Below are 14,053 nucleotides of genomic sequence, written 5' to 3'. Positions count from 1 at the left end.
TACAACAAAGGAAAAAAATCTTAAACTTTCATTCTCCTGCCTGTAGAGGGAAGATGTCTAAATTCCACAATACTCTCATTTTCTCAAGTACTCATACCCTTAAGCCTCTCAACATCTATACTGAAAGCATGCTGCAGTTGTCATTTCTTCCAGCTATAATTTTTGCATTGTAATCACTCCTATGTAGATGTGGGAAATTTATTTGAATACATTGTTAGAGTCTGTAGCTGAGGGATTTTGCTTTTAAAACTCTGTTAAATAAAAAGCCCAAGGAACTGGAAGAGTGACTTCTCTCCAGTATATGCTCAGTCTTCTGCCTTCAGGGACTCCCAGCAACCCAAGCAGAGCATTGTCTGGAGCACAGTGAGGATCTGGGACTCTCACCTTTGGACCTTTGGCAATTTGCTCTGAGCTTTCTAAACCGTTTGCCTCAGCTGCTTGCTACAGACTATATAAATGGAGGTCCAAGTCAGAAGGCTCATTCTCCCTCTGAGGCAGTAGGGAAGAGGTGAAGAGGGGAGGGAAGGAAAAACAGGAAAAGAAAGAGCAGCAAGAGGGTTCGGGGCTCACCATGGGCCCTGTGCAGCTCTTGCTGCTCTTGCTGCTGCTCAGCAGTGGTGTTCTCACACGTAAGTACTGCCTTTTATGTTAGTGCTTTTTGCTGCTTTATTTATGAACCCATTAAAACAACAATGATACAAAAATCAACAGGACAATGGCTTATAGAATTAGAGAGGGTAAGTGTGGCAAAGATATCATCTCTTCCCTTTGTAGAACTGGGCAATCATCGGAGGATCCCAATGTAGAAAAAGTCACAAATGTCACCTGGTATCTTTTGATCAGATTTAATGTGTTTTGCAACTTGTAAGGAATTCACATAGTTTATTTTGGCCTAATTGTTTTTCTGTAATGCTGTCCTTTTAAACCCCTGTGGAGATACTGTAGCTTGGAGATACCATACAGACTTATCCCAGCTGTTGCTAACCTATTCTGCAGCAAATGTGAATACAGAGAGCAATAAAGCAGAATGTGTTTGGCAGGCAATAGTGACATTTGAAATACAATTTTGTATTAAAGGGACATAGTCATCGGTAGTAGTAGTAAAAGAAGTAGGCCAGTAGAGTTTTTTTCCTAAGATCAGGAAAGACAGCCTAGATCAATATGGTGCTGTGGATTGTGAGCTCTCCTTGCTTCCCAACAAGTGGCTTTTTAGAATACGACACTGTAGTGTTACTTAAGACTTCAGGAACCTTAAGGAGGAAAGTGCGTCTGGGGCCAATTATGCAGGTCTGGTTTTATATGCAGATGGAATTTATCATAAATACACCTTTGTTGAACTAATTCTGTTGTTGACTGATGTTATACAATTTTAAAGGATGCACTTGTTTCTAATGGTTATTAATAATGATATTACTATTACTGTTGTAATAGTAATAGTAGTATTACTGTTGCTATTGCTGTTACTGTAATTAATGTTACACTCTATTTATAGAGTGGTCAACCTTAGAATTCCCAGAATGAAAACTTGGGAAGTGTGCAGAGAATATTGTGAAAAGTGCTGACATTCATGTGTGATATCCCAAAGAATGGCACAGCATCAAATGAATGCAGCGAATTTACTAGATTAGATTTTATTTTTTTTTATTTTATTTTATTTTTTTTTATTTTATTTTATTTTATTTTAAATAGAGTCATATGGGACATACCTAAGACACTTTGGAGCAAATGATTCTTCTTAACTTGAATAGGCTTCTAATCAGTGTTCTTTTCTTCCAAAGAATGAACTCTCAATATTCAGAAAAGATTTAATAGCAGAGAATTGTAGTATTAATTGTCAAAGTTGTCCTTTTTTAAATGTACAAAACCCAAAATATAGCCATTCATCCATTATGCAGTATTTTTGTGTGCTCAAATAGACTAAAATTTTAAAAGTAGGCCATGTTATATGGTGCATTTCATCTGTTCATTATTTATAAACTTTCTATTTCACATAACATAGGGTTTTTCAAATACTTGTTAACCTTGAAGCTGATTCTTCTCAGTTTAAATCAATTTAATTCAGTGACTTAAAGATCCTATTCGGAGGTCTTAGTTCACAATATCAGGGCAACTACTGTAACTCCCTTTAGATTTGACTCTGTACTGTCAATGTTAATAGTAACTTTGCTATTTACATCAGTGTGCCAAACTACACCAAAAGTTGGTATGAATTAAAAAGGTCTTATAATGAAAATGTAGTATTTCCATTTATATTTCCACAGCCCTTGTTTTATAGCTATAAACTGCTTTTCCAGCTTTTAATTCTTGTTTTTATTCTTTACAGAAGAAGAAACGCCTGAAAGTGGAAATTCAGGATGTTCAAGTAATTGATTTCCTGCATCTGCTTTTGTTATCTTATGTCACTATATTAACTGAATACCTCTTTCAAAGATTGATTTTTCCTATTCCATAAATCTCTTCCTCTGGAATTACTGAAACAAAAGTGATGGCAATATTCTGAAGTCTTTATTGCATTTATTTTAGTTATTTAATTATGCATAAGGCTTGGCTAAAAGAATTTCAAAAGTTTCCTAGGATCGGAGGAGCTGAGATTGAGTTTCTAAACTTTTTAAAAGCTCCCATTAAGAAACTACTTTCCTTTGTTTTGTTGATTTCTTAATTGTCAGGTACAAATTCCTTAATTTAGAAATCCCTGTTTGTCAGATGTGAAGCTTTAGCAGTAAGGTTATGTACGTTACACTTTACCATGGGCTGAATCTCACTGCTCATTTACCCTTCACAGTGGCTGCTAAACCCCCAGAATTGCACTTGGATGTCTAACTAAATACCTGTAGAATAAATCATCAACTCTGTCAGCAAGGACAGCAATTTCTTTAAACAAGTCAAGACTCAGGAAATGCTGACTTTATGCCCTATCTTTCTAATGAACTCTGACTGGCCCTGACTGCTTGGTTAAATACATAATGTTCCACCATAGGGTCAAAGTACCAAATAAGTTGTTTTTTCTTTGTCTTCAGGGTTTTTTTCCCTTGTTGGATGCTTTAGCACCATCTCCAGGCAGTTGGGTTTATTTCAGCTGCCTGAACCAACTCAAAGACTTCTGGGTTTTGTTGCCAATTTCTTGTGTATCTTTTGATACAATATATTATTTGGTATTTGCATTTCTAATCTTATCATTTCCCTATTCCTTTGCCATTTATTTCTGTTTAAAAGCAGGAAATGAAGCAATAATTAGCCTTTTCACTTTAGCATAGTAGATACTGGTGTTGCAAAAATTTCTGAGAATGTACAGTTAAGCAATGTTATAGTCCAGGATACCCAAAACTGACAGAGGTAGTATTGATTTTTTTTATAGCACTTAATTTTAAGGTTAATTAGATAATTTAATTCAGTTTTCAGTTGTTTGTAAGATGTTGATTACTGTATGATAGCTAGTATTAAATATATTATTTCTGTCTAGAAATTACATAAAAGTAATGTCAGTTAAAACACTATTAAAGTATGTAAAGCTTATAAAAGTGATAGTCTAAGGAGGAAATACAAAATTAATAGTGCTGTTCTGTTCTCCTCTCTAAGTATGCAATTCTGTGACATAAAGGGCAAGATAATATTGCCATTCGCCTCTAACATGAAAAATATTTTGTGAAAGAGGAAGAGTAAGATGATACATTCATGGCAAGTATAGGCAGGCAAAATCATACAGATTTGATGGTGGTTGTGTGGGTTTACACCGAGATGACTTTACCTTTTTTTTTTTCCATAAAAGTAGATCAGGATTCTAATATGTTCAGACAGTCACACATAACCACAGAGGAGCAATTTAGGAAATTGCTTTTCACTCAGCATCACCACAGTGTCACAATCCCAGTGAGTTGCTCAGTCTAAACAGAGGGACCAGTAACTTCTGGTTCAGATAGACCTAAACTGCTCTAACACAGTAACTTCAAATGCCTGATCATCATATGTTTAGTTTAAAATGCCTGCAGTTATAATAGGAGTGAATTGTAATTGAGAACATTGTTTGGTATTCCATACACCAAAAGATCTTATATCCCTGTATTTGACACTGAGACAAAATATTATTTTCTTTATGTCTCTATTACCACGTCCATTCCTGCTTGTAGGGTTTAAAATTACAGATTAATTGCCTCTGAAAGCAACAGGGACAGATAAAACACAGGTGACATTAATCCCTTTGAGGAAGCCCATTAGGTTTTGGGGCTTCCTTTGCTAAAAAGAGAAACGCCTCTGCAAATACTTCCTTCTGCCTTATTCTTATTCATAACTTAGTGCTTTTTCTTCTTCTGGATGCTCTTCGTATAACTAAAGATTATCTCCATTAAAAAGAGTCTACTCCAGTAAAATTTGCTGATCTAATAAGTGAATTAGAGCAGATGATGTTTCAGGACAGTCTGGGGCAGAAAGATACTCTGTAGATTAAGGTGAAATGGTATTGAGGAATGCTAGTTTTGGTATTCTGTCTCTTTCTGTGTTTATTTGCTTTCAGTCTCAGTCATGTGACTTAGATAAAGCAGTTCCTTGCATTTGAGTTATGATGGAAAAATCTGAGCTGAAATGAATAATTCTATTACCAATTTGAAAATCACCATTTGATTGCTTTAATTAAGAAGAAATAGGGTCATTTTTAAAACGGTTCCATATCTTAAGTTTTCTCCTGTTTTTATCATTAACTTTAATGGGGCATGATTGAAGGCCAGGTAGAGTCATACTGTCAGATCTCATCAGAGTGGTGGACCCCAAAACTTATGCTTCCCCCACAAGTTTTGTCTTATGCTTCAGAAAGCATCCAGCTGACATGAAGGCATTACTTCTTTGTCTGAAAGCTACTCCATAAAATGAAATAGTGAGAGGGTCCTCATGCTTCCTTTATATGTGGGATTCATTTTAGTTGCACAACACTAAGCGTGTATTGTAATGGTCAACATATGCATATCCTACCCAAGTCATAAAAGCACTCTTGTTTTCCCAATTGCAGAAGATGCAACCAGATTTAAACACCTCAGAAAGTATGTTTACTTATATGAAGCAGAAACATCAAATGGGATCACAGGAACAGCAGATTCTCGAAGTGGTTCAAAGATTACTTGCAAGGTAGGGAAAGAGGAGTAAATACAACCAAGTGGGACTGTATACTGAATAACATGGGAGCTGGAAGCTGGGGAGCATCCTTCAATGTTTTTCCAAACAACGTCATTCTTTTGAAAGGCATGTGTTGAGAGTCCTGAAGACTAAGCCCTGCCTGTAGACTAAGCCCTGCCTGTCCTAGACAGAAGGCACTGAGTATGGCAGAAATGCTTCATACCACTGTGCCAGTGCATTTCAATTCTGATCTGGCTGTACTTTTACACAAGAGAGGGGGAAGACCTGGTAGTTCAGTTTTCCTTAGCTCCTAGGCTGAGTCTACCAGTGTCCATCAAACAATTCTAGAAGTTGAACAAAACCAGCTCATTAATGCCATGAAGACCACTTGATAGCCTGTTGATGGTAGTCAAGCCAGGATCAGGGCTGTAGGACTAAAAGATTCCGTAGGCCATTAAACTACCCAATGTCTCTCCATCTTGCCCCAAACTTTCCCATCATGGGGATTTTTTTCTGAAATGGAGTAACTGGGGAAAATATTTATTTAGCACACGCTGTTCTTACAGAGTCTAAACTTTGATCAGTGTAATGACTCAAGTTTTCATGCAGTTCTTCTAGTACTATAAATTTTCAGAACCTAAGCTGCTTGTTTACTGTGTATATAGTATACTCCATGCCATTAGCCAAGCAAATACCTGCTTTCATATCTTCTCCCTCAAGTTACCTTAAGCTATTTAGAGTACTTTGGAATCTTTCCCAACAGCTGCTAGCAGGGTGATTCTGACACTTTACAAAATCCAAGGAATACCATATTTTCAAAACTGTAACTGGATGATCCTGGAAACATGATAATGAAAAAAAGATAAACACATCATATTTGTGTTTTCAGGTTGAACTGGAGGTACCACAGCTGTGCCACTTCATCCTGAGGACAATGCATTGCTCCCTGAGGGAGACATTTGGTGTTGACACTGAGGGAAGGGCCATGCTGAAAAAGTCAAAGAACTCTGAAGACTTTGCAAATGCCATGTCCAAGTAAGCAATATCAATGATCATCAATGCTTGTAGCCTTAACATGGAACAGGCTGCAGTGTTACAGTCCACCCTGACTATGTTTTTCCAGGCATAGAACACATTTCATAACATGGTCGATTTATTAGCTGGTTCCACAGCAAAAGTCTCCCTGATACAATTAAGGGCTAACTTGGCACAGTTCTCAATTGCTCGTAGGGAAGATTTTCTTCCATCCAGAATTTTCACCTGGAATGTTTTTGTCATTTATATCATCTACATCAGGGAACTGTTGGGTAGTCCCTAAAAGATTATTGCAAGTAGAATGTTCCTTCTTGTAAGCAAATTCTCAAATGGCTGTGTACAGCCATTTTAAGATAATTTCCCTTTGCTGACATGGTACAAAGACTGTGCAGTAGAAAGGCTTTTGAGACTGAAGTCCAGATTTCCTATCCCGATCTTTAATGACCCATGTAACTTATCTTTTCCTTACTTATCTGCTTTCGTAACTTATTGCTACTACTCTCTCCACCCAACTAGTCTCTAGTGCTTGTCGGGGCATGTTTTACTCATGCACCTTCATGCTTGTTTCAATGCCTCAGTATCCAGTCCATCTTGTTTCACAAGCCATAGATCTCAAAACAGCTTGAGACAGTGTTAAAGTATGTTTTTTAGAAAACAATCAAGGTTTTATTTAAAGACTGCAACCAGTAGAGAATCCTTCCCATCATTTTGTAGCCTATTACAGTAGTTAATAATTACCTCATTCTAAAAATTTACTTATCTCCTCTCTGAATTTGTGCAATTCTGACTTCCAGCCATTGCTCTTGATACTTGTTTGTCCTTACATGACGTAGTCGAGTGATATCAGAATGTCCTTGGTTAGAATTTTGCTGCTTTAATAGTAATACTCTCTAATAGTAACAACAGTCAATAGAAAATAATGATAGACCAAGGTAAACATAGTGCTTTAGCTATAGCCCAGCTGTTTATTGGTAACATGTTCTCCACTGGGTGGCTTTAACATGATTTCATACTAATGTTGGGGGTTTTTTGGGCAGGCATGAGCTAAAATTCAGCATTCAGGATGGAACAAAAGTCAAACTGTATCCAGAGAAGGATGAACCTCTAAATGTACTGAATCTCAAGAGAGGAATCATCTCAGCTCTACTTGTGCCAACAGAAACAGTAGAAAACGTAAAAACAATTTCAATGGTACGTGTTTTGAAAGCATTAATTTTATTTCCTTAACAAATGGAAGAAAACTCACCTAGCAGAGTTACTCCTGAACATAATTTTCAAAAGACCTGGAAGTTCAGATGGAAAAGGGTGCCTTCCAGCTAGATCAGAAAACGTCTGACAGCATGGACTAAGACACTGATTTCTTTCTTCTTTCCAGGATACTGTATATGGAAAATGTGACAGTGAAGTTGAATTCAAATCTAGAAAAGGAAATGTTGCAGAAGATATTTCAATTAACAGGGACCTGAAAGCCTGTGACAACTTCAGTCCCAGCAGAGATTACATCAGCCCTATTGCTATTGTAAAGGGACTAGTAAGTATACCATTAAAATGTATATGATATAACATTCTTCACTACATCACTTAAAATGATAAACAATTACTACAACAACTAAATTTTGTATTTATCTTCTAAAAGCTTAAAAAGGTTTTCTGTACCCTTGCATTAGATCACACTGTGGTTTTGTTGGCAGTCAATAGAGAAAAACAGATGTGGAGAAAAAGTGTAGTTACCTTCTTTCATGTTCTTATATTTTAAAGGAGAGCTTTTCATAGATGTAGTTAGTACTATTGGTTACACAATAACCTGTCAGATCATATCCAAATTTTTAGGTTTTTTGATCAAAATTTTCAACATTCCAATTTCATGTAAAACATGTAGTCCACCAAAACCCTGTTTTGTGTATGATGTGCAGGAAGAGAGGGCTCTAAATACCCCAAAGTAAATGGTTTGACATGGTGTTCAGGCTACCTGTTAATCCACAATAATCAAATGCAGTTGCTTGCATGAATATTGGCAGATTTCTTCCTGGTATCATGGCATCTGTGCTTTTGAGTGTTTTCCCTCAAAAAAAAAAAATTAGGATTTCACATCATGCGAAAACCACATTTTTTAATTTCTGCCTTTTCTACAGCTTCTTGTAGAAATCTTTAAAGTTTTTATAATAAGAGTGAAATTAAAAAGAGCATCAGCTGTTACGAGGGGCCTGAACTTCTCTAAAAATTACAAACTGGTTTCTATGAAGGAGTCCTTTGTTGTAGGCAGTAGGGGATCAATCATGAAGTAACTACTAAGCCAAACACCTCAGTAAGGCCTGAGGGAAAATTTCAGTGGGATTTTTGCCTGTGAGGAGACTTAAGACTAAAGATTGATACTGGCACAATTTTCTCTTTGTGTGAGAACGATTCCAGTTATGCACCTTTTTTTTCTAATATGCTGTAACTATTAATATTACCATAAAACTGTGGCAGCCTTTAAAACTATGTTTGTTTCCTATACTATTGAGTAAAATGACTGCCAAACTATTTATTTTACAGAACATCCCGTTATCTACTCTTCTAAGGAGCACTCAATTCTGTCATTACAATATTGATGCAAAGAAAAGGCATATAAGAGATGCTGTCTGCAGTGAAAAACACCTGTTTCTGCCCTCCTCATACAAGTAGGTTTCTCACTATTTATCATTGCCCTTTATTTATAAATATTCATTTTAAATGGTGATGTATCACATTCTGCCCTGACTTCATCCCCAAATATGCATTGTGTTCTCAAGAAGGCAGGAGGCATGGCAAGACCCCTCAGAGGTACTTAGACTCAACTAAAGCACTGTATTTTTCTTTGTTTGCTAGAAATCGCTATGGTGTGATGACGGAGGTCAACCAGACACTGAAGCTTGAAGATACCCCAAAGATCAATAACAGAAATTTTGATGGAGGTATAGCTGCAATTCTCAGTAATACAAATACAGGGACAAAATATAAGTACAGGTTAAATACAGGGACAATATTTTTTTAAACAGTGAATTAATTAAAGATGCAGTTTTTAATGAAATTTGATCAATTTAGTAAAGAAAAATGTTGGGGTATAAGATGGGAAAACCTGAAAAGTTTAAAAACACTCTAATTTTACATAATCTTTGTCTTTTCATTTTAATTTTGAAATTATTGTTTATAATTAAAAATTTATAATTTGCTTGGAAAGTAAGTTTAATCTTATTGGAAATTAGTTTAATGAACCCTTTTTAGCTAACTGTAATTTCTTATGCAACTTTCAGCTTCAGCTGCCAAATGTAAACAGTCCATGATTACTATAGATTTGGTTCTGAAACACACTTTTTTGACATGTAGTTGTTATTCGTAGTCGTAACATATTTCTTCTAAGATATAACCATTAAAAGATGAAAAAGCAAACTATGCTAATCCAAAGATGTTAAAGAATCATCTTCATGAAAATGTAAAAGAATTTATGCAAATAGGTATTATTCTACTTTTGGGACAATTACTTTTAAATTCCACTCCATTATTTTTAGAAACTGTTCAGCTGTTGAACTTAAATAGTTATCACATAAATTAATCTACAGAGTTTATATTTATACTGAATGTATGACAGAAGATAAAAATGAACATAGCTGCTTGATAAAGATATAAAGAATGCAATTTTTTTAATTGCTAGATGAACTGGAAGAGAAGGGACTTGCACTGGAAAGTACAGATGCCAAATTTTCCAGGCAGGGGGATGCTGTTCTGAAAACCCTTCAGGAGCTGCAGAAACTTACAGCTTCCCAGCAGAACCAGCAGAGAGCAAGACTCTTTTACAAATTTGTTTCTGGACTTAGAAGTTTACATAACACCACTCTTGGCTCTCTTGTACCAAAGATGATGGAAACTTCAAGGTATGTTACAACAGTTCATTGTGCAAGTGACCACATGTCAATGCCATAGCAAATCCATTCTAAAGTTGATGATTTGCTGCAAGTGGTTTTAAATTAGAGGTTAATGAGATGTAAAGAGTGTCTTTCAGAAAGATAAGTATCATCAGAATTATCTAGAGAGCAAAATAAGGAAGACAGAGTAAAACCTGTGGATTTCACAATTTTCCATCAGAAGTGCTCAGTTGTTAATTGGAACTTGAACATTATATGTATGAGAACAATATAAGAATTCAAATAGATCTGAAAGTTCTAGCCTTCTATGAAGAACTAATATTGTTTTGACCATTCCCCCTTCAAATCTTCCAAACTTATTGGAGAAGCTGAACTATAAATTAGAGTATAACACAGACCAGTACAGTGTTTTTCTCCCCACCACCATCCCAAGCCTGTATGCCAGATGCAATCCTGTGGATATGTTATTAGAGCCAAATATCTTTCATGCAGTTTTGCTCAAGGACAATGACTGTAATTCCAAGCTCCCAAGTCTGACTTATAGCAAAGAACAGAGTTTTGAAAGTGAGATTTTTGGAGACATGGAAGGGCACCATTCCTTGATCTGACCCTGCCCTCCACTCCCCACCCTTACTCTTCTGTCCTAGCTGGACTTCAGTCAGTTTACACATACTTTATGTCCTCAGTCTGTAGAGGGACTAGAGCCTCAGTCTGGTTGAATACATTATATTATAATACTTAAAATTGTAGGAAAGTCTGTTGCAGAGAAAAAAAAGATATGTCTGTGTAATTATAGTGTTGTTAATACTTTCTTGTTGTTCATAGCTAATCATGTTATTAGTATAACTTGTAAAACTAAGAAGCTTCGTTTTGATAAGCAATTGTGTGATTTGCTTCCAGTCATTCATAAGCATACATAATTTATATTAAAACACCCTAATAAACCTGTCAAATGTTTATTTCAAACATGCAACATGCAGCAGTAACTGCAAACAGGGAATTAATTAATCAAAGTCATCTCTTTTCCTTTCAGTTCCATCACAGTTCAGGCCCTGACTCAGTGCGGGACTCCAGAGTGCTATGGTGCAGTCCTGCAAATACTGAGAACTGGAAATGTGAATCCGCTTGTGGTAGACCTGGTGACATATACCCTGGGACTATTGCCTTCTCCAACTCCGAAAAGAATACGGGAAATTCTTAACATGGCCCAGTATCAGCCAAGCAGAGCTTCTTTTTATGGCTTGAGTCATTCTGTTACTAAGTAAGTAATGATAGCATGTAATTATACAAAATAACCTCAAGAAAACATTACAATGCTTAGGGTAAACCCTAAGAGTAGTCGGATTTTTTGTTATTCTCATGAATTTGCTCTTTAGGAATGAAAAATAGACATTTCCCATTTTCTCCTTTTGTTTCTAATGTGTTTTTCTATTTATTTAGGTTCTACAATGAGAAGATGATCGTGACAGAGGAAATAACAGATGTTGCAGACTTCATGGCATCACTGCTTGGCAGTGATTGTTCTGGGGAAGATGAACTCACATACCTCACACTTCGGGTATTTTTATTTCCTTATTTCCTTTTTCCCCTATTTTAAATTGTAGCACATATATTACTCTACTTCTCTTCGTGGAGAAAAAAATGCTCATCATCTTTCTGTGTTTTCATCACTGACAGGCTATTGGAAACATGGGTGCAGTAATGGAGAGAGCCAAACCCAACCTGAAATCTTTTCTTAAGACATGTATCAGAAATGAAGCTGCATCACTTTCAGTTCAGAAAGCAGCCATTCAGGCATTCAGGAAAATGACTATTACTGAAGAGGTAAATTGGGTCATAAGAAGCAGCATAAACTGTCTTCAGTTCACCTTGACTGTTCACAGAAGTCATTGAATATGCAAAAACATTCCCATTATTTCATAGTTTTGCTATCTCCCTTTTAGCTGTCTCCAGCTTTTTTAGAACTCCTTTAGTTAGTTTAGTTTCCATAAACATATCTGAGAATTTCTGCAGACTTAGTAGGTGTTACTCCTTTGAGATGTAGTTCCTTTGTATAGGTAGTCTCAGTTTAAATGAGAGGTTTGGATCTGTTCCTGTTAGAGTGTCTTAAATGGAGTTCTACTTACTTAAAGGTGGTTTTAACTAACAAATTACTCCAGATGTAAATGGCTTTAACTAAAAAAAATATCAGATCCCTATTTTATACTGGCATTTTGTTGTCATTGTTGTTAATAGTACTGGTTAGATTTATGTTTACATTACAGTGACACTAAAGCATCTCCTACGGAATGGGTGTCATTATACAGAGCACTTCAGCTTAGTATAGTGAAATAGTTTCAGTATCAACAAGTTTCTACTCTAAGAGACATGCTCTTGTTTCCAGACAAGGCTTAACAAGTCTGGGAGCCTGGAAACACCTGGAGCTCATGTCCTCAGATTAATTTGAAGCATTTAATTTTTATTATTATTATTTATTTTCAAACTATGTTTTTAATTTTCCCGCAGCAGAAGACTTTGATCACCTTCTTTTCCTACATTGAATGGTCTTTTTTCCAAAATTTGAGAATTTGTCTCCAGACCAGAACACTTCTGATTCCCAAAAATCAAAATTTACTTTTCTAAACAAAAAAGTAACCTGCCAGATACATTATAGGAAAATCAGTTTTAATAAAACCATAATTTCTGTGACTTTTCTATCAAAAGAAACTTTATCAGAATAGCTGCAATGAAAAATTTTTTGTCAGATATAGAAATAAGGTATAGAAATAGTTATGTGGTCCTGAAAAAATTACATCCTGGAAATTATTTAACCCTATATATTCCTAAAAGAATTTAGCAATATCATCTACTAGCCAGCTTATCAGTGCAAACCTTTCTCTATTTATATAGGACCGTTCAGCACTTCTGAAAGCATTCCAAGAAGGGGATGCACCTACAGACAAACGTCTAGCAGCCTATCTCATACTGATGAAAAATCCTTCCCCAAGTGATCTCACAAAAATTTTGAGAGTCCTCACAAAGGAGAAGAATGAGCAAGTGAAAAGCTTTATTGCCTCACACATTGCAAACATCCTAGACTCTGAAGAAGTAGGCATTGAAGAGTAAGTAAAATTTAGTTATATACTGGTGTCCTAGGAAGAACAAAGTTCTGATCGTAGCTGCAGTGGTAGTTATTTAGCAGTGCACATTTTTTGCTTGTTTTTTTTTGTTTGTTTGCTTGTTTGTTTTCTTTGAACAAGCACATCTGCTGAATAAATCTATGGCTTTGTCAGTGCCTATGGCCATGCCAGCTTACAGTCTTTCCCTTAAGTCTTATTTTTACTGTTGCATGAATGTCTGCAAGTGACACAAGAAATCCCTCAACTAAGACTAAATGAGGTTTTGGAATTTGTACTAATCATATTTGCATTGCTATCCTTTTTCCTAGTCTAAAAAGCCGAGTTGAAGAAGCTCTGAAAGGAAACCAGGTTCCAACAGCCAAAGATTTCAAAAAGTTCTCACAAAATTATCAGATTTCCAAAACAGTTTCTGTACCTGGAGTTGATCCCATCTCTGCCAAAGTAGAGGGAAATGTGGTATTTGATCCAAACAGCTATGTTCCTAAAGAGACTATGCTAAAAACCACCTTGAATGTGTATGGATTTGGCCCAAGTGATATCTTTGAGGTACAACAATTATCAAAAACTTTGCTAGTATTCAGCTGTTTTCTTTCTCATTTCTGTTTTCTTATAACAACTTTCTCTGAATAATGTATTGTTGTTACAAGCTTTGGGAGAAATCTAAAGATCACTATGCCTACAAGGGGACTTTCATTTGATCTCAATGGGCTTTAGAGCAAGCCATTTGTTATGTGATGTCACTTGCCACTGACTGGATGGACGACCCTGTTGGAGTTATTAAAGGCCTCAGCTAGGGTAAAATGAACCCATCTGTAACAAATTGACTTCATGCTAATGAATCATTACTGGCACACTGAAGTACTCACAGTAGATTTTAAGCGAGATACAGCCCATGTGTAGGTTTTTTGTTGGACCTCA

The 14,053-nt window shown here is 36.0% G+C and overlaps 1 protein-coding gene across 1 annotated transcript in view; it reads left to right on the top strand.

Annotated features, from left to right (window-relative positions):
* Positions 1-493: 493 nt before the first annotated feature.
* APOB (apolipoprotein B) overlaps positions 494-14,053 on the top strand; it is a 37,410-nt gene continuing 23,850 nt past the window's right edge. Inside the window, exons 1-14 of the mRNA XM_010584252.1 lie at positions 494-629; positions 2,324-2,362; positions 4,997-5,112; positions 5,990-6,135; positions 7,173-7,326; positions 7,511-7,666; positions 8,671-8,795; positions 8,983-9,068; positions 9,806-10,025; positions 11,050-11,277; positions 11,457-11,574; positions 11,694-11,840; positions 12,906-13,117; positions 13,444-13,681. Coding sequence (XP_010582554.1) covers positions 572-629; positions 2,324-2,362; positions 4,997-5,112; positions 5,990-6,135; positions 7,173-7,326; positions 7,511-7,666; positions 8,671-8,795; positions 8,983-9,068; positions 9,806-10,025; positions 11,050-11,277; positions 11,457-11,574; positions 11,694-11,840; positions 12,906-13,117; positions 13,444-13,681 — 2,043 coding nt within the window. The 5' untranslated portion in view covers positions 494-571. The remainder of the gene's footprint in view (positions 630-2,323; positions 2,363-4,996; positions 5,113-5,989; positions 6,136-7,172; positions 7,327-7,510; positions 7,667-8,670; positions 8,796-8,982; positions 9,069-9,805; positions 10,026-11,049; positions 11,278-11,456; positions 11,575-11,693; positions 11,841-12,905; positions 13,118-13,443; positions 13,682-14,053) is intronic.

This window comes from Haliaeetus leucocephalus, unplaced genomic scaffold (genome assembly GCF_000737465.1).
Source record: "Haliaeetus leucocephalus isolate CR32 unplaced genomic scaffold, Haliaeetus_leucocephalus-4.0 Scaffold964, whole genome shotgun sequence".
Taxonomy (NCBI): domain Eukaryota; kingdom Metazoa; phylum Chordata; class Aves; order Accipitriformes; family Accipitridae; genus Haliaeetus; species Haliaeetus leucocephalus.
This window is presented reverse-complemented; position numbering and strand designations above follow the sequence as displayed.